The 24,372-nt window shown below is 46.7% G+C and overlaps 1 protein-coding gene across 1 annotated transcript in view; it reads left to right on the top strand.

Moving 5' to 3' along the window:
* The window catches only part of GAN (gigaxonin), a 320,191-nt gene that overhangs the window by 135,429 nt on the left and 160,390 nt on the right, over positions 1–24,372 (top strand). Inside the window, exon 5 of the mRNA XM_078670190.1 lies at positions 7,784–7,905. Within this exon, the coding sequence (XP_078526316.1) occupies positions 7,784–7,905 (122 nt within the window). The remainder of the gene's footprint in view (positions 1–7,783; positions 7,906–24,372) is intronic.

The raw sequence follows: 24,372 nt of genomic DNA, 5'->3' as shown, positions 1-24,372 counted from the left end.
CTTCTCCTGCCGCACCTGCAGCTTCACCTGCGACAGAGCCACCAAACCTCCAAGCACTGGACCCAACCACCTCCGCTGCATACTGCTCAACACCCATTCCGCACGCAAGCACACCGTTGAGCTCTGGGATCTGCTCAACACCTCCGCCCCCGACGTGGCCAGCACCCACGCACTCGCCTCCACGGACTATATCCTCCCTGGGGACCTGAACTTCCACCTCAGGAACAACAACGCCAACACCGCCACCCTGATCGACAACCTCGCCAACCTTGGCCTCAGACAACTCGGCACTGCACCCACCCACGCCGCAGGCCACACGCTGGACACCGTCTTCTACACAGGCACCCACATCGCCTTCGATCACACCACCGAACTCCACTGGACTGACCACCTGCATCCATTTCACCTTCAAGAAACCAACCACGCACCACCGCACCCAACAGCTGCCTCGCCGCTGCTGGAGCAAAGTCACCGAAGACCAGCTGATCACCACCCTCGCCCAGAACCCACCCGCCGACCCCACCAACCCAGACGCCGCAGCCTGCAACCTCAGACAGTAGATTGACGGCTGCGCCAACACCCTCGCCCCGCTCAAGAAACCCTCCAACAGCCAGGCCAGCAAGAGGGTCACCTGGTTCACCGATGAGCTCCAGACCTCCAAACGCGCATGCCGGAAACTGGAGAAGATATGGCTCCACAAACGCACACCGGACAACCACGCAGGCCACAAGGATGCAACCCACAGACATCACCACCTCATCAGATTAACCAAGAGATCCTCCTTCAAAGATCGCTTGGATAACAACGCACACGACAGCATCGTAAAGGAACTCTCCAACCCCAGCACCAACGCCGGGTAAGTAGCGCGCTTTACAAGTACTCTGATTGATTGATTGAAGCTAGACCTGGCCTCTGCATACCACCATATAGAGCTTGATCAGGACTCACGTCATTTCACTGCCTCTAACTCCCCATCAGGCATGTTCCAATTCTGTCGCATGCCGTTTGGCCTAGCTTCGGCAGCCTCAGTTTTTCAGCGAGTCATGGTCAATTTGCTCAAAGGTGTAAAAATATAGCAATCTTTCAGGATGATGTCCTTATATATGCCAAAGATCAAGCAGAACATGACAAGACCTTGAGTCAGATTCTCTGCATCTTTCAAGAACATGGTGTTGTCCTCAAACGTGATAAGTGTGTGTTCTCTAAAGAAGCGGTGGAATATCAGGGTCACACCATCTCCAGTGCGGGAGTCACACCCAAACCTAGTCTCGTCCAAGCAATCCTGGATGCCTCTGCTCCAAAAGACAAAGCAGGAGTGAAATCTCTGCTTGGGCTGACGGAGTTTTATGCTCACTTTATTCAGGACTATGCTACCAGGGTACGACCCATTTCTAAATTGCTGAAACACCAAAATGAATTTGCGTGGGACAATGACTGCGAACAAGCATTTTCCTGGCTAAAAGAACAATTAAGCACTGTCAAAGCCATGAAACCGTTTGAACCCACTGTACCCTGCACGTTGACAGTGGATGCTAGCAGTTATGGTGTGGGTGCAATCTTGACCCAGGAAGTTGATCATCAGGAACATACCATTGGTTTTGCATCAAGGGTACTGAGGGACACAGAAACACACTACTCAGTCATCGAAAAAGAACTTCTAGCATATTGGTGGGGCATAGAGAAGTTCAAGAATTACTTATGGGGCAGGAAATTTATATTACAAACAGCCCACAAACCCTTAGTTGCAATTTTGGGGAACACCAAACACCGCAACGCTACACCACGCATAGCCCGTCTTGCATCCAAGCTTCTACAATTCAACTTTGAGGTCACACACATTGCTTGTGGGAAAAATGTCAGGGCAGATGCCCTGTCACGTCTGCCCTCTGCTCCCAAAGACTCTGACCGTAGTGATGTGGACATTGATTATGATTAAAAAGAGGATTGCATAATAGCTGGTGTTGAGTTAAAGAATGTGTGTTCAGTGGTGGAAGGTAGCTGGTATGCTGCTAAGGACAACGATGACACCTTGAAAGCTGTTAAAAAATACATAATACATGGGTGGCCAAAAGAAAGGAATGTAGATGTTGAGATCCAACTGTTTGTAAAAATCTGTGATGAATTTTCATTAGAAAATGGCCTTGTCTTCAGACTTGATAAAATAATTCCCCCAATCAGCATCAGAAATACTCTTTTTACTAAGGCACACAAGGGACATCTGGGAGCCACTCTCACCAAACGCAGGATTTGTGAATACTTTTGGTGGCCTCAAATGGATAGAGACATTGATGCCCTGCTACTGGAGTGTACCATTTGTGCTAGTAGTGATAAGAGTCTCCGTACGACCAGTCCTCCTCTCACTCCCATACCTCTTCCTGATTCTCCTTGAGAAAAACTGGGCATCGATGTTTTAGGTCCATTCCACACCTTGCCCCATCAGAGCAAATTTGCCATTGTCCTGTTGGATTACTACACAAAGTGTCCCGAAGTGAGATTTGTACCCAGAGCTGACTCTAAGGAGATTCTTGATTTTATGAAAGATTTTCATGAGAGAGGGCTTTCCCAAAACAAATGTCTCAGACAATGGGGTGCAATTTGTGTCATCTGATGTTGAAGAATTTCTTAAAGAATCTTCTATCACTCACCTCAGAAGCTCACTTTACCATCCCCAAACTAATGGGCTTGTAGAGAGACTAAAGACAGTCATTGTCAATTGTGTAAAGTGGGCCATTGAACACAACAAAGTAATACCCCTCACGGTGAGGAGAGACCATTACACAGTCCACATCCACTCCCGCAGCATCTGCCTAAAAGCCTTCCTAGTCCAAGAATGCAGACCCATTCGCCGCCAGTGAGGGGCAGGGTCCTCTATTACCTCCTCCACTGGCGTACCATCACCTCGGACAGGTGGGTGCTGCAAATCGTCCGCAGGGGCAACTCCAACCCCTTCGAGGCGACCCCTCCAGCCATGCCACCGCAGTACCACCGCATGTCGGGGGATCACTTGCAACTTCTGCAGGAGGAAGTTACGGTCCTCTTGGCCAAAGGGGGCATCAAGCGCGTTCCTGGGCCAGAAGTAGGACGTGGTTGCTACTCCCACTACTTTCTGGTACCCAAGAAGGGCAAAGGAGGCCTACACCCTATCTTGGGCCTCCGGAGCATCAACAGCTTCCTCTGGAAGGAGAATTTCAAGATGCTGACTTTAGCTCAGGTCCTGGCTGCCCTCGACCCTGGAGACTGGATGGTAGCGTTGGACTTCCAGGACGCATATTTCCACATCCCCGTCCTGCGGTTCACGGTAGGCCACGAGCACTTTCAGTTTACCGTGCTCCCCTTCGGCCTCACCAGTGCCCCTCAGGTGTTCACGAAAGTGATGGCGGTGGTCGCAGCTCATCTGCGCAGATCAGGGGTTTCAGTCTTACCCGATCTCGACGACTGGTTGTTGAAGGCAGGCTCGCCCCAGACAGTCGTCTCCCACCTCCAGACTACGGCCGATCTCCTGCACTCGCTGGGGTTCTCCATCAACATGCCGAAGTCACACCTGTGTCCCTCTCAGAAGCTCCTCTTCATCAGAGCGCTTCTGGACTCAGCGTAGTTTCGGGTTTATCCTCCCGAGCAACGGGTTCGGGATATTCAGGCTCTGATTGCGATCTTTCTGCCTTTCTCCCGAGTTTCGGTCAGGTTGATGCTGCGGCTCCTGGGGCTGATGGCCTCCTGAATCCTACTGGTGCATCACGCCAGGTGGCGGATGTGGGCTCTGCACTGGGACCTGAAATTTAAGTGGGCACAGCATCAGGGCAACCTGTCCGGCCATGTCCTGATCTCAGGGCACTGCGAGACTGTTGCAGTGGTGGCTCATGGACCGCAATTGGGTCAGCGGCAGATCCCTCTCCCTACCCCAACTGGAGCACGTATTAGTGACGGATGCGTCCCTCCTGGGATGGGTGGGCCACATGGGAGAGGCGGAGATCAGAGGCCTCTGGTCTCCGGCGGAGTCCCGGCTCCATATCAATCTTCTGGAGCTGCGGGCAATACGTCTTGCACTAAAGGCATTCCTTCCCTCTGTCCGGGGAAGTGTAGTGCAGGTGTTCACGGACAACACCACAGCCATGTGGTACTGCAACAAACAGGGCGAGGTGGGGTCGTGGACCCTTTGTCGGGAGGCTCTACACCTCTGGACATGGCTGGAACACCAGGGCGTCACCCTGGTGGTTCAACACCTAGCAGGTTCCCTGAACAACAGGGTAGACTAACTCAGCCGCCGGTGCATGATTGATCACGAATGGCGTCTGAACTCGGATGTGGCGCACGGTCTCTTTCAGCAGTGGGGAGAGCCTTGGTTCGATCTATTCGCCACCGAAGAGAACGCGCAATATCATCAGTTCTGCGCTTTGGAATTTCCAAGGCGGCACTCGCTCGGAGACGCTTTTTGTTGCCAGTGGAGCTGCGGTCTGTTGTACGTCTTTCCGCCTATACCACTTCTGCCCAGAGTGCTGAAGAAGATCAGGCGAGACCAGGTCCAAGTCATCCTTGTAGCTGCGAACTGGGCACGAAGATACTGGTATCCACAGCTACTCAGCATGTCAGTCGATCCCCCGATTCCTCTGCCTCTTCATAAGGACCTTCTGTCGCAGCAGCAGGGGACGGTCCTCCATCCGAACCTGTCCAGTCTCCACCTACATGCCTGGAGATTGAGCAGCGACAGGTGAGACCATTTGACTTGCCTCCTGAAGTCTGTGATGTTATTCTGGCGGCCAAGTGTCCCTCCACAAAAACGGTATACGCCTGCAGGTGGAGCAAATTTGTGGCATGGTGCACAGCAAAGGCTGCGGATCCACTTTCTGCCCCCCTTTCAGAGGTTCTCCTTTTCCTTCTTTCTCTTGCCCAGCAGGGCTCTGCTCTGGGCACTATCAAGGTCTATTTCTCGGGCATTTTAGCCTGCTTAAGACTTCCTGATCCATATCGGGCAGTCCATCACCTTGCCCACCTTCTTTCCGCCTCCACATCCCTCCAAAGAGGAAGAGAGGCTCCACCGTCTGGACCCAAAACGCGCGGTCTCCTTTTATCTAGACTGCACACGCCAGTTCCAGGTGGACGACCAGCTCTTTGTTGGTTACGTGGGCGCTAAGAAGGGACGGGCGGTGCACAAGCGGACCATCTCTCGATGGATCGTTTTGTTCATCAAGGTCTGTTACACCTTGGCGAAAAAGGAACCTCCTGTGGGGCTGCTCGCCCATTCCACTTGGGCCACGGCGGCTACTACTGTCCTAGGTCGGGGAGTCCCCTTGCAGGACATCTGTCAGGCAGCTACATGGGCCTCGCCGCACACGTTTGCTAAGCACTACTGCCTGGACAGCCAAGTCCGGAGAGACTGCTTCTTTGGCCGTTCCGTTCTCCAGGACTTTCTACTGTGATCTTGGTTTGCAGACCCACCACCGGGGTTGGTATCGCTGGGGTATCTATTCTAAGGTAAGGAATCTAACACTAACCTGTTTCTTTCAGATGCACAAGTTACTTCCCTTCGGTAACGATCTATCTGTAAGAAGCAGTAGTTAGTGTTAGTTTCCTTACATCCTCCCCGTTCTGCAAACTGATATCTAGGGTTAAGGTATCTCCCTTTGAGGGCCCTAGTTTCATGGCACTAGTGTCGGTTTCTTGCATGGCTCTGCGTTCCTGGCGCGGAAAGCTGTGTAGAGAACTGACGTCCGTGTGTGAGGGTGGCGTCTAAGTACTCCGATGTCATCCCGGCGATCACAACAATGGACGCGGAGCCACAGACGACTCCTACCGACGTGCAAGGGTACTGCTGACGAAAAACTTTCCGGATCCAGCCTGACGCCTGGGGATGTTCTAAGGTAAGGAATCTAACACTAACTACTGTTTCTTGCAGATATATCTTTACCGAAGGCAAGTAACTTGTGCTTTAATCACAATACAGGAGTCGTTGAATGAATTAGTAATGCAATTTAAAAGAGATTATGGGGGAAATACGAGTTTACCCACCTTTCGAGGACATCTTGAGCTCCGTATGCATGTGGAAATGTATGTTTAATGAATGTGACCTTTTTCCTAATTTGGTTTTAATTTTAGAGCTATTTTATAGAGTGGTACAGCACCCATCGTATATTTTAATAGGATTTTATTGTGTCTCACACAGTTTGTATGGTTGCACTGTTTGTATAATTTGCATTTTAACTATATGTTGTATTGTGGCATTTTTATGTCTATATTTGCTGAATAAAAAATATATTAACAACCCCAAAAAATGTATATCTCACCATGATCTGCCTTTTCCGCTTCCTAAATCCATCAATCAATCTGGCCTCCTAGTCTAATCAACTATTTCTTTTGACAACCACTTAAACACTCTTGACTTTTTCCTATTTTCTCCTTTAAACATAAAAACATATATCCAATAAATCTTGCCAACCTTATTTGCCTGTTAAACCTTCTACCTTCCCTGTTGTTTCAAATGGCCTCTCATCCTCTTACTTGAGAAACCTTCTTTGGGCACCTATGCGCCAAGTAGTTACATCTTTGTCTCTTTCCGTTCGTCCTACATAGGACTTAACAGCATCCTTCAATGCCTCTTCCTCGAGAACTACTCAAATGAGAAAGTGCTTTCCTTTATCTACAGGTTAATTTCGTGTTCCACCAAACCCCTCTTCTCCCTGCTAACGTTTGCATTTCCTGGCCTTATTTGTTATAGAACATTGCATCTAGATAATCTTTTTATATTTTTAGTTATAGTAAATGTCATTGGGTCCTTATCTTCTGCTCCCACGCTAATCCAATAATCCAAAGTCTCAACACAAACTGCTAATCGGTTGTCCAACCATCACCTCCTTTTTTCACCTTTATAAACAGCAGAAAATGCTTTGTATGAATACCAATAATGTACATTATTCCTTCTTACTCGAATCTCCCTTATTTAACATTACAGTTATTTTCATCTGGGCAAGGAGGCGTTTATCTTTCTAGAACTAAGCAGGCACACCTTCCCAATGGCACTGACTAAACCTCTTCAAAACCGCTTCTAAATGACGTTTCTATAGGACCAGACTCCTTGTAGATACTTTAGTATTAGTATTCAGCTGCGTTTAATATTGCAGTCACCTCCCAAGTCTCCCTTCCACTCTCTCTAGCTCTAAAACATGAAATTTTTGCTACTCACCTTGCTCAAATTTGAGCGCTCCTTAGCCACTTCCCCCATAAGAATCAAACTGGCCGGCTCACATGCCACTAAATGTGGCTACCCATTGACCTGTTTTTAGTATTTAAATCTATGCACAGTCTTGCATCTTAGTACCTTTCAATACTTGGCCATACATATCTCTAGCAGCCATCTCGAATCTCAACCCCTGTATCAGCTCATGATCTCAGAGCATCACTGTGCCCCTAGCCGTTTCAAACCATTCCCCCACTTAGCTCCCTTTCTTTGAAGCTCTCTCACTGGATCCCTGGAAGTAACCACACCTTCCAAGGATGTCCATTGCACACAGCTCGGCCCTGCTACTCTCTGACCTGAAGAGTGACCCATGTGCTTCATTGAAATTAGGCTTGACTGAGTGTGGTCCACCGACTTATAATAATTTAAAATGAACTATGGTACTTACTGTTGTCTCAAACTGCCAATACTTCTTATCTTCTGCTACTTGTACCGTATGGTTACCCTATGTATGTATGTATGTATATATGTATGTATGTATCGTAAGTTCAATAATTAATACTAGACTCTTATATTTAAAGACTTAAAATGTTCCTGTCTGTTTCCTAATTTCAGTTCCCGCAACCCAACAGCCGCAGTGCGGTGTATGTGTCCCCTTTATGACCGAAATAGGCAGCTCTGGATTGAGCTTGCACCGATGAGCTGCCCCAGGATCAACCATGGAGTTTTGTCAGCAGGTGTGTACTGAATACTTTTATTACACCATGTTGTGATGTTATTATATATGTGCCAGCCTGGTTGTTTTTAAATGTAGCAAAGCTGAGATCAAACTCAGTTAGGTCCTTTAGTATATCACATATAGTCTGTCATGCCCACGGCTATGGCTTTAAATTAAATGATAAATAAGGAAATCTAATTTAACAGCTCAAGCTCGACTGTCACAGCAGTGTGAGTCCGCAAGGAACACTAAATATTTTTAAGAGAGACAGGCTTTACTTTAAACCTTCGGGGATGCGCATGGAATACTCCAAATCTTCATTTTTTTTTTTTCCAGTGAGGAAAGTTGCACCTTTCCTCATTGGAATTTTGAAAAAACTACTTTGCTTTCAACTTTCAGATCCTGATCACCCTAAGTAGATAATTAGTCTTATAATGTGATCAGGAGTCTACTTACAAGGATGGGGAAAAGGCGCAATTCTCAGAATCTCAGACCTTTGTCGCCAGAACTTTATTTCAAGTTTCAAGTTTATTTTATTTATTTAGCAGAGTTACTTAAAACTATTGCTACAAAATATCTCATTACGTGTCATCAAGTTATTAAAAATATTAAAAAAACAATGAAAAGACATTATAACCAAATGGTGTTTAGAGTACATTAAAGGAATAAGCAGTTATTTTGCGTCCGTCTTTTCCTTGTCCGCTGTATTGCTGTTCTGGCTAGGCATTTTCTTTTCCACTTGTCTTAAGAATTTTACAAAGTGAAAGTGCTGCTTGTCATGAGGGGGGCTCCTGTTTTCTTAGAATCAGTGAACATCCTGAAGAAATGCAACATTTATCATCTTGTTCTTGTAGGTCCTTGAAGCTCAGCAGAAATCCACAATAGTAAATTGCTTCATTTAACACAATTTGAGTTGCTTTTGCCATCATTTTCCATCCAGGGGTGTGCAGACCTCTCCTGTGTTTTCCTAGAAGGTATTAAACGTGATCTTGCTGCCAACCTTCTGCAGGCACAACATTCACCCTATTGCTTCTTATTGGAGGAGGCGGAACGATAGGAGGGATGCTAAAAAGCCGTTTGGAGGTTTAACTTGACCAGATCAAACCCACAGTTTTTTAAATATGATAATCTTCGAGATCCGAAGTGCGTTACCCGCTTGTTCTTGGAACTTAACTAACAGATACTTAATGATGCACACACAAATAAACTATATTGAAGCACACTCATGCATAGAAGTGGAAGAGACAGTGAAAGCTTTATGAATTGTACCAGCCAGCCCTCGCCCTATTACTACTGTTATGAGTGTTAACCGCATGCGTGCGGGCGGAATTCCGCTCGTACGCTGAGATTTTTTATATCGCACTTTACATGACGAGCTGGGCTCGTCATGAGCGTGCGAGGAGGCTACGCCATGACGAGCCCAGCTCGTCATGAGCGTCGAAGGGGTTAAGCCACCTGCCATAAAATGGACTCCTCATTCTTCTGTGTATCCATATTGTCACTTTAACCTCCTGTCCTTCCAGAACAGCTAGCAGTCAGAGTTTGGACACCACTTTGGTTCATGTCCCCTCTTTGGATACATCTTGCAACTTAGCCAGACTTCTCTCTTCAAGCCTAGTACTAACCTTTCCCAACCCACTCATATAATGCTACTGGTAGGATTTCCCTATTCTATTTATAAATGAAGCTTACTCTGCTGGTAGCATGTAAGACTTTTTCTGATTTTTTTGGTGGTACTGTATCTGTTCTGTCTGTATTTAGGAACCTTGAGACATCCTTTTCACTATACCAAAACCATAGCAATTTGTTATTTCTGCCAATAAAAGCGTTGGAGACAACTTAAAGGTGTGGTAAGGTGTGGAACTTTAAAAGCGGTTCAGTGTAAATACTGTTCCTATATTGCACAAAGTGAGACTGGCCCACTCGAAGGGGGTTCTCCCAGTATGTTCTTTGAAGAAATAGGGCCTTATTGCAAAGAGTGCATGACAAAACACAGAAAAAATATTTTTAAGAGAGACAGGCTTTACTTTAAACCTTCGGGGATGCGCATGGAATACTCCAAATCTTCATATTTTTTTTTCCAGTGAGGAAAGTTGCACCTTTCCTCATTGGAATTTTGAAAAAACTACTTTGCTTTCAACTTTCAGATCCTGATCACCCTAAGTAGATAATTAGTCTTATAATGTGATCAGGAGTCTACGTACAAGGATGGGGAAAAGGCGCAATTCTCAGAATCTCAGACCTTTGTCGCCAGAACTTTATTTCAAGTTTCAAGTTTATTTTATTTATTTAGCAGAGTTACTTAAAACTATTGCTACAAAATATCTCATTACGTGTCATCAAGTTATTAAAAATATTAAAAAAACAATGAAAAGACATTATAACCAAATGGTGTTTAGAGTACATTAAAGGAATAAGCAGTTATTTTGCGTCCGTCTTTTCCTTGTCCGCTGTATTGCTGTTCTGGCTAGGCATTTTCTTTTCTACTTGTCTTAAGAATTTTACAAAGTGACAGTTAAGCGGAGTATCCTCGGGTGCAAAACATGCCAGCACGACCTGTCTCCGTGTGCAAATACCTCTCTGGTTAAAAAGTGGTTTTAAAAGCGGTCTCCTTTCCTCTGTTAGTTCCTTGCATGTGCAGAGGAGATGCAGCATATCTACTTGCGGTGTACCACATAAACGACAATTAGGATCAGTTTGGTTCTTCAGCCAATATGGAAAGTGCTTTGTGCATGGCAACAAGCCTAGTCTGTATTTTAAAAATTAAATTTGTGTACGTTTGGTGAAACCCGAAGCTAGATACTTGTGTGCGGCCAGGGAGGAATAGGAGCTCAAGATCATCCAGCCATGCGACCTCCTTGTTAGGGCTGCCTTATCTTCAATCCAAGATTGATTCTTTACTATTTTCGTTGTTAATTTTTTGAGGAGGCAATGACTTATAGGAGTTACCCAAAGTTTGGTAAGACCCAGAGTGGACACGCTAGTTGCTAAATATTTTGCCGCTGCTGATGCTTCTTTCTGTTGTAGCTCAGACCGCAGTGCCAATTCAGGGTACCTGATTTGTATTTCCTTACTTTGTCCCAAAAGATAACTATTGCACCTTTTGTTGCAATGGTCTCTTTTTGAACACCAAACTTGTGCCTAATTTGTGCTGGAGAGACACGTGTTGGTAAACCAAAAATTATTCTGTACACTTTTTCGACCACAACATCCAAGAGCTTCGAGTCCCTCCCCTCTGTGCTTCTCTCCCTAAAGTTATTGTGGGTAGGAGTTGTGCTCGCATAACTTCAACCAGTGGGGCAAGTGAGGGGCCTGTCCGTTTGGAATTGAGGATTCTCATTGAGGCGGCTAGGGCTATGCCCTTCCTTTTAATTGTGTCTCTTTGGGTTACAAAGTGCCCGCTTTTGTCTACTATCACCCCCAGATATTTGTACTCTGTAACTTAGTCTATTCAAGTCTTATCCCAAAACCAGACAGGTATTTTCTTAAGGTTCTTTTTGATTGTCATGGTTTTGTTTTTTTCCAGGTTAATATTTAAGTCATTAGCCTCAGAGTATTCAAATGGGATATCAAGAAGACTCTGTAAACCCACCTTCGTTTGGCTGATCAATACTAGGTCGTCAGCGTATAGTAGGCATGGTATTACCAACATTCACAGCCTTTGAACCAACCACCCAGGAACACATCCAACAACTTGTGGCCCGCACGAAATCGGGCTCCCCTTTGGACCCATGTCCGCCCATGATCCTGAATCGCATCCCGGAAGCCATCGCACCTGCCCTAACCTCAATCTGCAATACAATGTTCCGAACAGGTACCTATCCATCTGTCTGGAAGGAGGCTATTATTAAACCTCTGCTAAAAAAAACATCCTTGGACCCTCTACTCCCTGCCAGCTATAGACCCATTGCCTGCCTCCCTTTCCCGGCCAAGATATTTGAGAAAGTTATGAACACTCAACTTTCTTCATTTATTGAGGACAACAACTTACTGGATGAAACCCAATTTGGGTTCAGGAAAGGCCACGGAACAGAGACAGCGCTGCTTAAAGCTGCAGACGCGATAAGGGCCACAATGGACAAGGGAGGAACAGCAGTTTTAATACTCTTGGACCTCTCCGCGGCCTTTGACACGGTCGACCATATCACTCTGATCGACCGTGTCTCGGCACTAGGAATCAAAAACAAAGCCAAAGAGCTCTTAACCTCGTTCCTGAAAAACAGGCCTCAGACGGTCAAAATGGGCAACTACACTTCCCAAACCTTTTTCCTCCCCTGCGGAGTACCACAGGGCTCCTCGCTAAGTCCAACGCTTTTTAATATCTATGTCGCGGACTTAGCGAGGGTTATAAAAACATATGGAATTGCCCTGACTACCTATGCCGTCGATACACAACTGGTGCTATCAGTACACAATAACGGTACGGCGGTGGCACCTAACTTTCAAGAGGGTATGCTGGCAATAAGTTCCTGGATGTCATCCAACTGTTTGAAACTAAACTCTGACAAAACAGAGGTGATGACATTCGGGAACTTGCAACCCATTTGGTCCCCGCAATGGTGGCCAACACAAATGGGTACCCCCCCCTGCCGGTGACTAAGGTACGCAACTTGGGAGTAATCTTCGACAACAAGTTGACTTTCCTCCATCACGCCAATTCAGTGGTATCATCAGCCTTCTTTATCCTAAAACGAATAAAGAAACTGCTCCCATACCTACCTCCAACTACGGGGAAAACACTAGTGAGTACACTGGTGTTCTCGCGAACAGACTACTGTAACTCACTCCTACTGAACTCCCAAGAAAAAATGCTTAATAGACTACAAACCGTGCAAAACGCCGCAGCCAGAATCCTTCTGAAAATTCCTAGATTTACCTCGACATCTCAGTATATCAGACAGCTGCACTGGCTACCTATCAGGAGCCGTATCAAGTTTAAAGCTTTATGCATAGCTTATAAAGCCACCAATAAGCAAGGACCACTATACCTACAAAAAGCTTTTTCCCCTCCTGAGTACTCACGAACTCTACGCTCGGCATCAGCTCATTTGCTGAAAGTCCCACGGACAAGAAGGTCCAACTGGGGAGACAGATGCTTCACTACCTCAACAGCTAGGCTCTGGAACACGTTACCACTCCATATAAAAACTGCTCCTACACTTCTGCAATTTAGAAAGAAACTTAAAACGTGGTTGTTCCCACTATAAGCACCATCTGTCCACCTTTCTGAGAGAGTCCTGCAACACTAGCGCCGAGACACCCGCAAGGGTATTTGTGCGCTCTAAAAATCGAATAAATAAATAAAATAAATACTAGGTTCCCAATCTTTGAAGAATGTGAATTGCTGGCATTTAATAGCGGGATCAGATCTGCAATAAACAGATGAAATAGCGTTGGGGCTAGTACGCTGCCTACCTTGAGGCCTTTTGTTGTCGGTATTTTCCTCGATAGGGTTGACCAGTCACCCAGCTTTACTTGCACCCAGGTCTTAGTGTGCAGATTAATTAACAGGTTCAGTGAAGCCTGGGGAATGCCCCAACCTGCAAGTTTCAACCAGTGTTTGTGACGATTTACATGATCGATAGCTGCCCGGTAGTCGATGAAGCACAAATGTAGTGGCGTTCTTGTGATCTCGGCCTTATCAATTAACAGAGCCATTGTTATGTTTGTTGTGGTCCCAACAGATTTAGAGAAGTCTGTTTTATTTAGGGGGATGATTGAATTGTCTTCCGCCCAGAGTTTCAGTTCATCCAGCAACATGCCGGCAAAGTATTTTGCCTCATTGCCCAAGAGGGCAACTAACCGGTAGCTCTTAGGCTGGGACATGTCACCTGATTTGAAAATTGGTGAGACTATCGAAGTCTGCCAGGATGGCAGGAGTAGGCCTGTTCTTATTTCCCTAAACAGAGGAGTAAGTGCCTTCGCCCAATATTCTGTGTCTTGTTTGTAGAGCACGGGAGGAATTCCATTGGGGCCCGGTGCCCCTTCTTGCCTTCCCTTCTTGATGTATTTAATTGATTTTATGTAATCGTTTAAGGGGTGAGTCCCGGCGATTCTCCTTCATGCCATTCCTCTGAAGTTGCATTTCCCTCGTTGGATTGATGCTTCAAAATGATAGGCCGCTGTATGGAATCCATGCTAGTTTCTACGTGCAACATGTTTTTTCCTTGGTGAAAGTGGTTTCCAAGATAAGTGGCCCAGGCTTCCTCGGATATATTTGAGGACAGACCCTCGTGTATCGAATGGGTAAATCTTTTTATTGTTTCCCAGAATCTCGCACTGTTTTTCAACTTGCAGTTTCGCCCATAGGATATCCTCGTTATCCTGCCTGGCTTCCCAAATTACTTGCTTTAGTCTTGTTTTCTTTTGTCGCAATTCAGCTAGTTTTGTGATGTTGGTTGGAGACCGGCGCACCTGCCACAAAGAGTAGTTGATGCTGTATTTGATGGATTTTATCTTGCTCTTTTGCGGTATGGTAAAGTTAGTATGTCCTCTATAACCCTGCTGTGATTTCGATTTAATTGGGGCGGAGGAAGATGTTGCCAAGGCATATGTATAACTTGTCCATTTCTCTATTTCGTTGTCCCCTTCCAGTGATTCAAAGAGAAGTTTAGCAGCTTCCTGGAAGTTATCTTGCGTGAATTTTATTTTCCTAAAATTGATTTTAGTAGTTGTGCCCAGTCGGCCCTTTCATTTAATTATTCTAGGCATATTTGTGCGCAATATAAGTTCCTGGGGCCGGTGATCGCTATCAGCTTTGTCGCCCATACTAAATGAGAACATTTCTTTAAAGAGAGTCAGGGGCACAAAGTTATAGCCCAGCGTTGAATTTTTTGTTGATGATTATTTCTTGTTAGTCTGTTAATGCTGATTGAAACAGTAGAAGCTACAATGATCTTACAGAGCAAGGCTTCAGACAGCTGCTATGTATATTTGATATTAGGTCCTAAAAAGCTATTAATTGTATCATGAAATACTCCCGAGGTCATTAATAAAGTGCTCTACAGCCAGTCAACTAATAACCAAGCACTAACAAGAAGTGCTCACAAATCAGGGTGAATTAAGATCCAGAAACAGCTTGAAATATTTTAGAACTGCACTCTTAGGTCCCAAGTTATCGGTTTGTAATTTTTTTGGCAATGGTACCAGAAATGCCTGCTTTCCATTTTATTGAAAACATTTGTTTGTCAAACAACAGATTGTCATTTTCCTAAAGTACATTAACATGACTCTAAAAATCCATGTTAATGTGTTGTGAATAACCTTAAATGGTTACTTGTCCTTTTCATTGTGCCAAACAGTGCCCTCATGTGGTCCGATATCCCATCGTAGGGTAGTTGCTATCATCTGCCTAAAGTTTTTTACAGAAACAGCAAAAGCCGTGGTTGCCTTATAGACCCCTTTCTCCTGGGGTCTTTGTGCCGCTCCGCTTATCACGGACACTCGAAGACCACCTTCCCTGAAGCCTCAGTTCTTAGTTATCGGTCCTTGATGGTCCTTGTGAAGCATAGACAGTTTGTTATTGCTATGTCCGTTTCTATGCTGGTGTGCCTGTCTACAGTAAGGCTTTCTTGATTTCTGGCATAATAACATATTTTCATTCACATTCTTTAGGATTCTTTGACCTCTCCAGAACTACTTTGAACAGTGGACTTTCAGGTCAGACCTTAGCTTAATGTAGCATTGACGAGTGTATTTAAGAGATATGTGGTTATCAATTTGGTCCCTAAGAGAAGGTTGGTACTTGGACAGTTCATGCAGTGTTTTTGGCAGGGAGTATGGAAAGCTTCCTGGTATAAAGGAAGCATGTTATGGTAGGTTAGTAATTTATAAAGTGCAACACATGCACAGAGGGCGTTTGAGCTCTGAAGTAAAGACAACTGCTGCTTGTGGAGCTACTCAAAAGCCATGTTTTCAGTTTCTTTTTGACGGTTAGTTGTACAAAAATACTGAACAAAGAGAGGGGGTCACATTGTTCTCCAATGTTTAGCTGCCAGGTATTTATGTATTTATTTATTTATAAAGTTTTATATAGCACTAACTTGATCCTGAAGGATATCAGAGCGCTTTACAATTTGGGGCAAAGGGAACCAATTCTGATTGGTTAGTCTGATAGTCTAACATGGGGGATCTAATGGGTATTGAATCAACTAGTACAAACATAACTGCTCAATATAACCTGAGTGCACGAGTAGGAATGGGCTATGCAAAAGGAGTCCCCTCCCATATATATATTTTTTTTAAATGTGAAGAACCAGATCGGATGAAGAGGGATAGTATACTAGAAATATCTGTTTGAGGCATGTGTAGCTGTAGGTACACATGCTGTACATAATCCTGCCATCTACTGTTACGCTCGGATGTGTGCAATTTTTTTTTCTTTGAAGAATTTTTCTCGAGTCAGTAGGTAGTATGACTCCACCTCTTGCTTGCGATGCGCATGGTTACCGGCACCATTGTTAGTGTTTTTTTCCACCATCGGGTTCGGACGTGTGTTTCTGTGCTCTGGATTGGTTTCCGTCACAGTGATTGAGTTTTCTTACTCCCTATCTCTCCATCGGTATTTTTTACAATCGCTTTTGCCCCCTTTTTTTAAGTATCGGGTCGGCGTATAAAGCCACCGCTTGCAACAGTGCACTGGTCGACTCCAGCCTTTTTATTCTTTTGATGTGGTTCTCTCTCTGCGTGTTTTCCACGTGGTAGAACAGACGCCATTGCAATACTCCCAGGCCGATCTTCACCAAGTCTGCAATCTCTGCTTCTAACCCGAGCACGACAATGCCTCTTGCAACAAATGTCGATCTTTTCAGTCAAAGAAGACCCATCGAGACCCCGGACCTGTCCCCTCTAGATGTACTGCATGACTGCAGAGGATAGCCTAGACCTCTTTGGCACCCAGGACCTTGGGGGGTTGGGGGGGGGAACATCATCCAGTACCTTCGGCCACTGACCAGAAGGTTTTCTTGGCCGAAGAAAGTTATGTCTCCGACCTCGTGTTCGAAGAGCTACCGCTAGCTCAACTGGTATAGAGTACAGCTCCTCCTCTTCCTTTAAACCGCTCTGAGCTTCTACCCCACAAGGGCCATTAAGCTGCTATGGGCCCACAGAAGCAGGCTTCTGAGCAGCCACTGACTTCAGGCAATGCTCGGCACTGACAGTCCACTTTGGATATCATGCCCAGCTTTAGCTCGGCACCCAAGAATGTCTTAAAACCTAAGCCCTCCATTCCGCCCGCTTCTGCCGCAGCACCAACCTAACTGTTGTATCCAGAGCAGTCGATCTTGAAGCACAAGTCTGCGTCAAAACCCTCCTCTCCTATTGGAAGCCCAGCCCTCGACACGGTCTTCCAGAAATGACCAAACATATTGCCATCCACCCTCAAGCAGACCACATTCACACACAGCTTCTGATACTGGCTTATAGGCCTTCCAAGAGGCAGCTCTGTTTTGTAAAAGCTCTGGAGCCCCCTCTTCAAAAGCAATGAAAAAAGCAAGATGAAGCCATTTGTCCTCTTCTGGACACCGGACCGCCTCCAGCCTCTTATACTCCATCCAGATCCCCACCATCACAATCCCCTTCCCCTTCCCCTCCACCTCCTTTCACTCACTGTCCTACACTCCACAGGTGTCACCACACTCTGACACAGGGGGACACACTTATGAGGTTCTACCACATGGAGGCCCTTGACACTGAAATGATGTAGTTCCTCCTGTGGATACCGATCCCGACCTCTACTATCCCCGACTTTCTCCTCCGGATGATACCTCCTCTTACCTATGCATATGGACCACGTCAAGGAGGACTTCCTCTTTGAGACTATGCCCTCTGCACATCACTCCCTGCAGTATCCGCCGATGTTAAAGGGGATGCTCAAGCCAGCCCCTGATATTTTCTTCAAGGAGACATTTAAGGGCAGAGGTATTATCCGACGGGCAGATTAAAAAAAATACAAGGCCCTCCCCTTCAGAGCTTATGTATGTTAGAATCCATCTCCCACCAGATTCTGTAGTGGTTCATACTACTCTCAAGAGGGTGAATTCTCAGGGCAGCGATGATGCTCCTCTGCTGGACTAAGAGAGTAAAAGAATAGATGCTGCTTAAATGAGTTGTGTCATAGTCTGGTAACCATTGGTTTTCTCTCTAGATATGACTGGGCACACGGGGGCAAAATGGAGTAGCTCCTGCAACACCTCCCAGAGAAGCACCGTAAAAGGGCAGGGAGTTGGTCACAGAGGGCAAACTGATTTCTAACACACCCATTAGATGCGCCCTAGAGGCTGCTGACACAGCTGCTCAGGGGATTACCTCAAGTCTGCTCCTTGCAGGCATGCCGGGCTCTGTGTCTCCGGCTTCAAACCAGATGTTCGACTGCATCACCTCAACCTGCCTTTTGATGAGGAACATCTTTTTGGAGATCAGGTTCATGAGTAGCTGGAGTAAATTAAAAAAGATACAGAAACAGCAAAAGTTGTGGTTGTCTTATAGACTCCTTCCTCACGGGGTCTTTTTGCGGCTCCGCTTATCGCGGACACTCCAAGACCTCCTCCCCTGAAGCCTCTGGGTCCTTTCAGCACCAGCCTACTCAACCGGCTACCACCAGGGTCTACTTCAGAGCTGCTCATCATGAAAATAATGGCACAGGTAGAAGCAAAGTTAGCTCCACCAATGAAGCCACCCCAGCCAAGCAATGACTTGCACTCCTTCCGCCATTAACACAACACTTTTCGAGGGACGGCTTCATATGTTCTTTCCGGCTTGGCAACACGTCACCTCAGACCAGTCAACGTTAGACATCATAAAAGATGGTTACTGCCTAGAGCTCACCTCCACGCTGCCCATCATACCAACATGCAGACATGCCCTCTCCCCGGAACATCACTTTTTGCTTCAGGAAGAGGTCCAAGCTCTTATCTTCAAGGCTGGCCATAGAGCCTGTCTCACAACACCTACAGGGCTCAGGGGTGTATTCCATATACTTCCTCATTCCTTACAAGGACGTTTCCCACAGGCCTATTCTGGACCACAGACCCCTAAACAAATCCATCCTATCAGAAGACTTCAAGATATCATACCTCTGCTGCAGCAAGGCGCCTTCATGGCAGCACTCATCTGCAAAGACGCCTAATTCCACATTTCAATTCATTATGCGCATTGAGGCTACCTCCGGTTTGTTGTAAGTTGTCGGTATTACCCGTTCAAAGTCTTTACAAAATACCTTGCAGTAGTATTTATTTATTTTATTTATTTAAAACTTATAATGCGCGACAGCTACCCGCAGTGGGTTTCCCGGCGCAAGGGATAGACTAGAACAGAAAAAAGTGGACTTCACAGCAGCAGATATTGACAACTAGAGTGGGAGAAAATTGAATGGAAAAGTAAAGTTTTCAGTTTTTTACGGAAGCAAAACAAGTTAGTCTCGGTTTTCAGGGCAATAGGTAACGCATTCCAGGATTTGGGGCCTAGATGGGAAAAAGATCTTCCCCCCATCTTCACAAGTTTAAATCTAGGAATGACCAGGTCACAGTTAGCCGAAGATCTTAATGTGCGGCTAGGCCTGTAGGCTTGGACGAGACTCTGAAGGTACAGTGGGGCTGAGCCCTGCTTAATTTTAAAAAGATAGCATAGGGCTTTGAATTTGATGCGGCTCGGGATCCTAAGCCAATGTAAATCGCGAAGAGCCTGGGTGGCCGAAGATCTCCTCGGGATATTACATAAAAGTCTGGCTGATGAGTTCTGTACTACCTGCAATTTATTTATGGTCGCAGCATCGGCACCAAGGTAAAGGACGATACCATAGTCCAGGCGAGATGTTACTAGCGCCTGGACAACGGTTCTCCTGGTGGCATGTGGCAGCATCCAGAGAATTTTCTGGAGCCATCTCAAGGTGGAGAAACAGATGGCAGCCACCTTGGTAGCCTATTGCCTCATAGAGAGCTTGTCGTCTATGAGGAATCCCAGGTTGCGAACCACAGAGACCGGTTGAGGTATGGGACCCATGGCGCAAGGCCAGTGTTGCGGGCCCCAAAGATCTTTGTTTTTCCCCAGGATGACAATCTCGGTCTTATCACCGTTTAGCTTGAGGAGATGTCTCTGCATCCACTCAGCCACCAGTGATAATCCAATTTTCAGACTGGACACGTTTTTGCCTTCAGTGCTGGAGAGGGAGAAAACAATCTGCGTGTCATCGGCGTATGAAAAATTGGTCAGCCCAGCGTCCTCCGCGATGGAGCTAGAGGTTTGATGTAAATGTTAAATAATAAAGGGCTGAGAATGGACCCCTGAGGGACACCATACGCCGAAGGACAGATAGCAGATGCGGCTTTCGTGGAAAAGACCTGGAAGGTGCGCTCACTTAAAAAGGAGGCAATCCAGGCCAATGCAGGACCATCTACTCCCAGGGACCGGAGAGAGTTCAGTAAGATGGAATGGGACACGGTATCGAACGCTGCACTCAAATCCAAAAGGATAAGGGCAAAAGTTTCCCCGCGATCGATACCGTGCCGTAACCTCTCCGTTACCCCGAGTAGCGCAGTCTCGGTAGAATGGTGCGCACGAAAGCCGGATTGGGATGGATGTAGAAAGCCCTGATTTCCTACGAGATCGGTAAGCTGAATGTTCACATGCCTCTCCAGCACTTTAGATAAAACAGGCAACAAGGATATAGGTCTGAAGTTGGCAAGGTTGGACATATCAGCTCCAGCCTTTTTTAGGAGTGGGACAACCATTGCATGCTTCCAGTCCTGTAGCACATGAGACTCACTTAAGGAGACATTCAGGAGTCTCATAAGAATTCGCCGAGATTCGAGATCCAGCAACCTTAAGATCTTTGCCGGCACCGGATCTCGCGGTGAGCCAGATCTAACGCTGTTCAGGCAAGAGGAAAACGAGATGTCATCAAATGGTTGCCAGTTTGTTACCACTGCCTTTGGAAGCGGGAGTTCGTTCTCAACAATTGGTCCCGGTTGATGTTGATTTACTGTCATGGGAGCGCTCATAGAATCGTATATGCGCTCAACCTTGGCAATAAAAAATTCCGCAATGGAATTACACTGAATTTCCTCCAGAACTGGAGGAGTCGGGATGGTGTCCGCTCCTGTCAGGTTTTTAACAACCGCAAAAAGGGTGCGAGGGCAGTTCTGGGCTTGTGTCACTGCATTTACAGTGTGCGCAGCTCTCGCGGCTTTACATTGGGAATGATATCCCTTCAAGGCTTCTTTATAGGCGATCTTCCGGGAAGCCGAGTAGGAGCGCCTCCATTTCCTTTCAAGAGCCTTGCAGTTAGTTCTCAAGGCCTTTAAATCGGCCGAGAACCAAGGTGCCGGGCAGCGGTGAGATCTAGAAAATTTCGGGGTGGGGGGGAAGGACGGTATTCACAGCGTTAGTAAGCCATGATGATACAGCAGTATTCAAATCCCTACGTGGGACGTCGCCGTTCTCAGGGCGGGTGTTATAAAGGTTCTGATTAAACTTCATAACGTCAAGTTTACCCTACCGATGAATTAATTCGCCCTTACCTTGTCCGCTCTTGGCAATTTGCTTGATATTAGATAGAGCGAAGTGGACTGCAAAGTGGTCTGACCACTCCAGCGGGCGAGCACTCTGAGAGCAATCAAAAGGCAAGGTAGGAAGAATAGGGTCCAATTGGTGCCCAGCAGAGTGAGTAGAACCCGAATTGCACAACGTAAGGTTAAGAACCTCTAGATCGGTTAGCAAACACTTACTGATGGTACATAAGGGATCTTCAAGATGCAAATTTAGATCTCCAAGAATTGTAAAATTTGCTGCCCTAAGAAGCAGAGGGGCTATAGTGTCAGCAAGCAAAGATGTCCATGCATGAGCATTGCCCGGGGGGGCAGTAGATCAGGAGGCCAGACAAGATGTATTGAGGATTAATTGTGAGTCTGAAAAGCGCCGCCTCACATCCGGTTTACAAAAATAGCAAGACTTGAAAATAATGGCAATGCCCCCTACCTTTCCAGAGTGTCTGTCCTGCCTCAACATGACATAGTTGTTAGGGACTGCGGTGGCAATATCTGGACCAGAACTTTCATGGAGCCAGGTTTCGGTGAGAAACAGAGCATCTGGCTGCTCAGTAACAAGAAAGTCAAAGATGTTTGATTTATGTTTTGGGAGGGACCTACAATTAATACTCCAAAACTGGAGTATGGAATGTGAGGGGAGAGTTTTTTTTATCCTCCGTCTACCTCGCGTTCGAACCTGGTTCATTGCATTACAAGTAAGCATTTTACCAGTGTGAAAATTACAATCATTACATTGGAATTTATGGGTCGGTAGAGAACAAGTAGTACAGTCTAATGAAGTGTGCGGGCGTAGATTTTTCAGAGCCTCACCAGTATAAGTAAGAGTTGTAGAAGGTATCGCGCGACCTACCGATCGTGATGTAGCTGTCATTATGGGCCCTAGCCCCTAGGCACGGTCTGGCACGGACGGGCGCAGACGGGCAGGACTCTGTAGCAGCGCATCTGCGAAGACAAGGCATCCATGTATTTCCATACCTGGACAATTGGCTGATAAAGACGGCCATGCAACTACATTGTCGTGGACACACTCATGCCACAATAGACCTCCTGCCCAAATTGGGATTCACCATCAATGGGGTTAAGTCCCATCTCCAGCCCCTTCAAGTTAATCCTTATCTGGGAGCTATCCTCAATGCATGGGTGGGTAAGGCATATCTAAGTCTGGCAAGACTTCGGTCTTTCCAAGCTTTGCTGCCTCTTCTACAGCCAAATCAACAGGTCACAATAAGGGAAGCTATGCGCAAGCTGGGAATGATGGCCTCCTGCGTCACCATAGTATCCCATGAAACATTGGGCATGTGTCTGCTGCAGTAATGCTTAATGCAGCAGTGGTTTCAAAAGCAGGGTCATATGGAAGATCTAATGTTGATCAACCACCCCACCCATCACTCTCTGCAGTGGTGGAACACCAGCAACTTACTATTTGGGCCTCCTTTTCTCGACCCACCTTTGCAGATCACTGTCACATTGGATGAATCTCTCAGTGGGAGGGAGGGGCCTACCAAATCTGACTGTCCAGGACTAGTGGGTTTCTACTCATAGAGACCACCACATCAACTATCTGAAGCCGTAAGCTGTAAAGCTAGCCCTCAAGGCTTTCCTTACTCACATAGTGGGCAAGCTATGTAATATATTCAGAAGCAGGGGGACACTCCCTTCCCTCAGCTTTCTCAGTTAGCTCAGTCCATCTGGCACTGGCTCTCCACCACTGACTCCACCAGACTCCACCAGAATATTTCCCAGGAGTGGACAGCAACTTTGCCGACCTTCTCAGCATGGTGCGGCAAGAAGTCCACAAGTGGGAACTCCACTCGGCAATCCTTCTTCACTACTTCCAGCTATGGGTGTTTGAAGAAAAGGCAAAATGCCCAAACATTGCCTCCAGATTCCCACAGTCCATGAGCAATGCACTATGGATGAGCTGGTCAGCGATATTTGACTCGGCTTTTTCACCTCTTTCCCCTCATTCCATTTTTTGTTTCGGAAGCTGAGGCAGACCTCCTTCACCCTCATCCTAGTGTCTTCCACCTAGGCCTGGCATACATGAGTCGCCACTCTCGTTGAGCTTTCGGTGGTTCTGCATGAGAGGCTCCCCAGTAGCCAAACCTTCTTACGCAGAACCATGAAGAAATCAGACACCCAGATCCCAAGAGTCTCAACCGTGCAATTTGTCTCCTTAGGTCTTAGCATTGATTGCAACTCCTAGGGGAAGTTCACACCTCCTGACAGGGTTCAGATTCCTGTCTTGGCGACAGCAGCTGCGGTCTGGCAGCCAGAGCACAAGAATGGCTTGGCAACCTATAACGTAGCCTCCTTGGTCCGTGCCACATCGTCCTCAACACAAGAATCTTGTCGGGGATGATCAGGCATGTTGTTTGATACCACACATGACCTAATTCGGCAGTTCCATAATGGAGCTGGCGACCTGAAGTTTGCCCTGATGCCAGCTCCTGTTATCCTATGGACCACTTATCACTTATATGTCAATTTAGTGGCCTTTACAGTTCAAGCCTATTGTAAGCTTGCCTGTGTAACATACCCCCCCCTGCTGTGAGTGTTCCAGGCCGGGAGTGACTGTCCGGCGGCATGCGGTCCTCGCTACTTGCAATCTGGGAGTGACCCAGAGGTCCCCCGGTACCTGCGAAGTGACCGCGTCAACACTCGTCGGACTCTTTTCGGCACCTGGGCATCACCCTCCCCGGGACCTGCAGGAGTCGGACCTCTTGAGTGCAGAGACCCCCTCCAGGCGCTCCTGCTGTCCGACTCCAGAACACGCTAGCAGGAGTCAGACCCCTCGAGTGAGGAGACCCACGCCCGGGAGCCGTACACCATGCCCCCTCGCAGTGTAACGAGCACCAAGTGGATACGGAGTGCATTCCAGGTCTCATGCTCTCTGACTCCAGGGCATCGCCCTCCCTGGGACCAGCAGGAGTCGGACCCATCGA

Source organism: Lissotriton helveticus, chromosome 12 (assembly GCF_964261635.1).
Source record: "Lissotriton helveticus chromosome 12, aLisHel1.1, whole genome shotgun sequence".
Taxonomy (NCBI): domain Eukaryota; kingdom Metazoa; phylum Chordata; class Amphibia; order Caudata; family Salamandridae; genus Lissotriton; species Lissotriton helveticus.
Note: the sequence above shows the minus strand (reverse complement) of the source record. Positions and strands in the feature narration are given on the sequence as shown.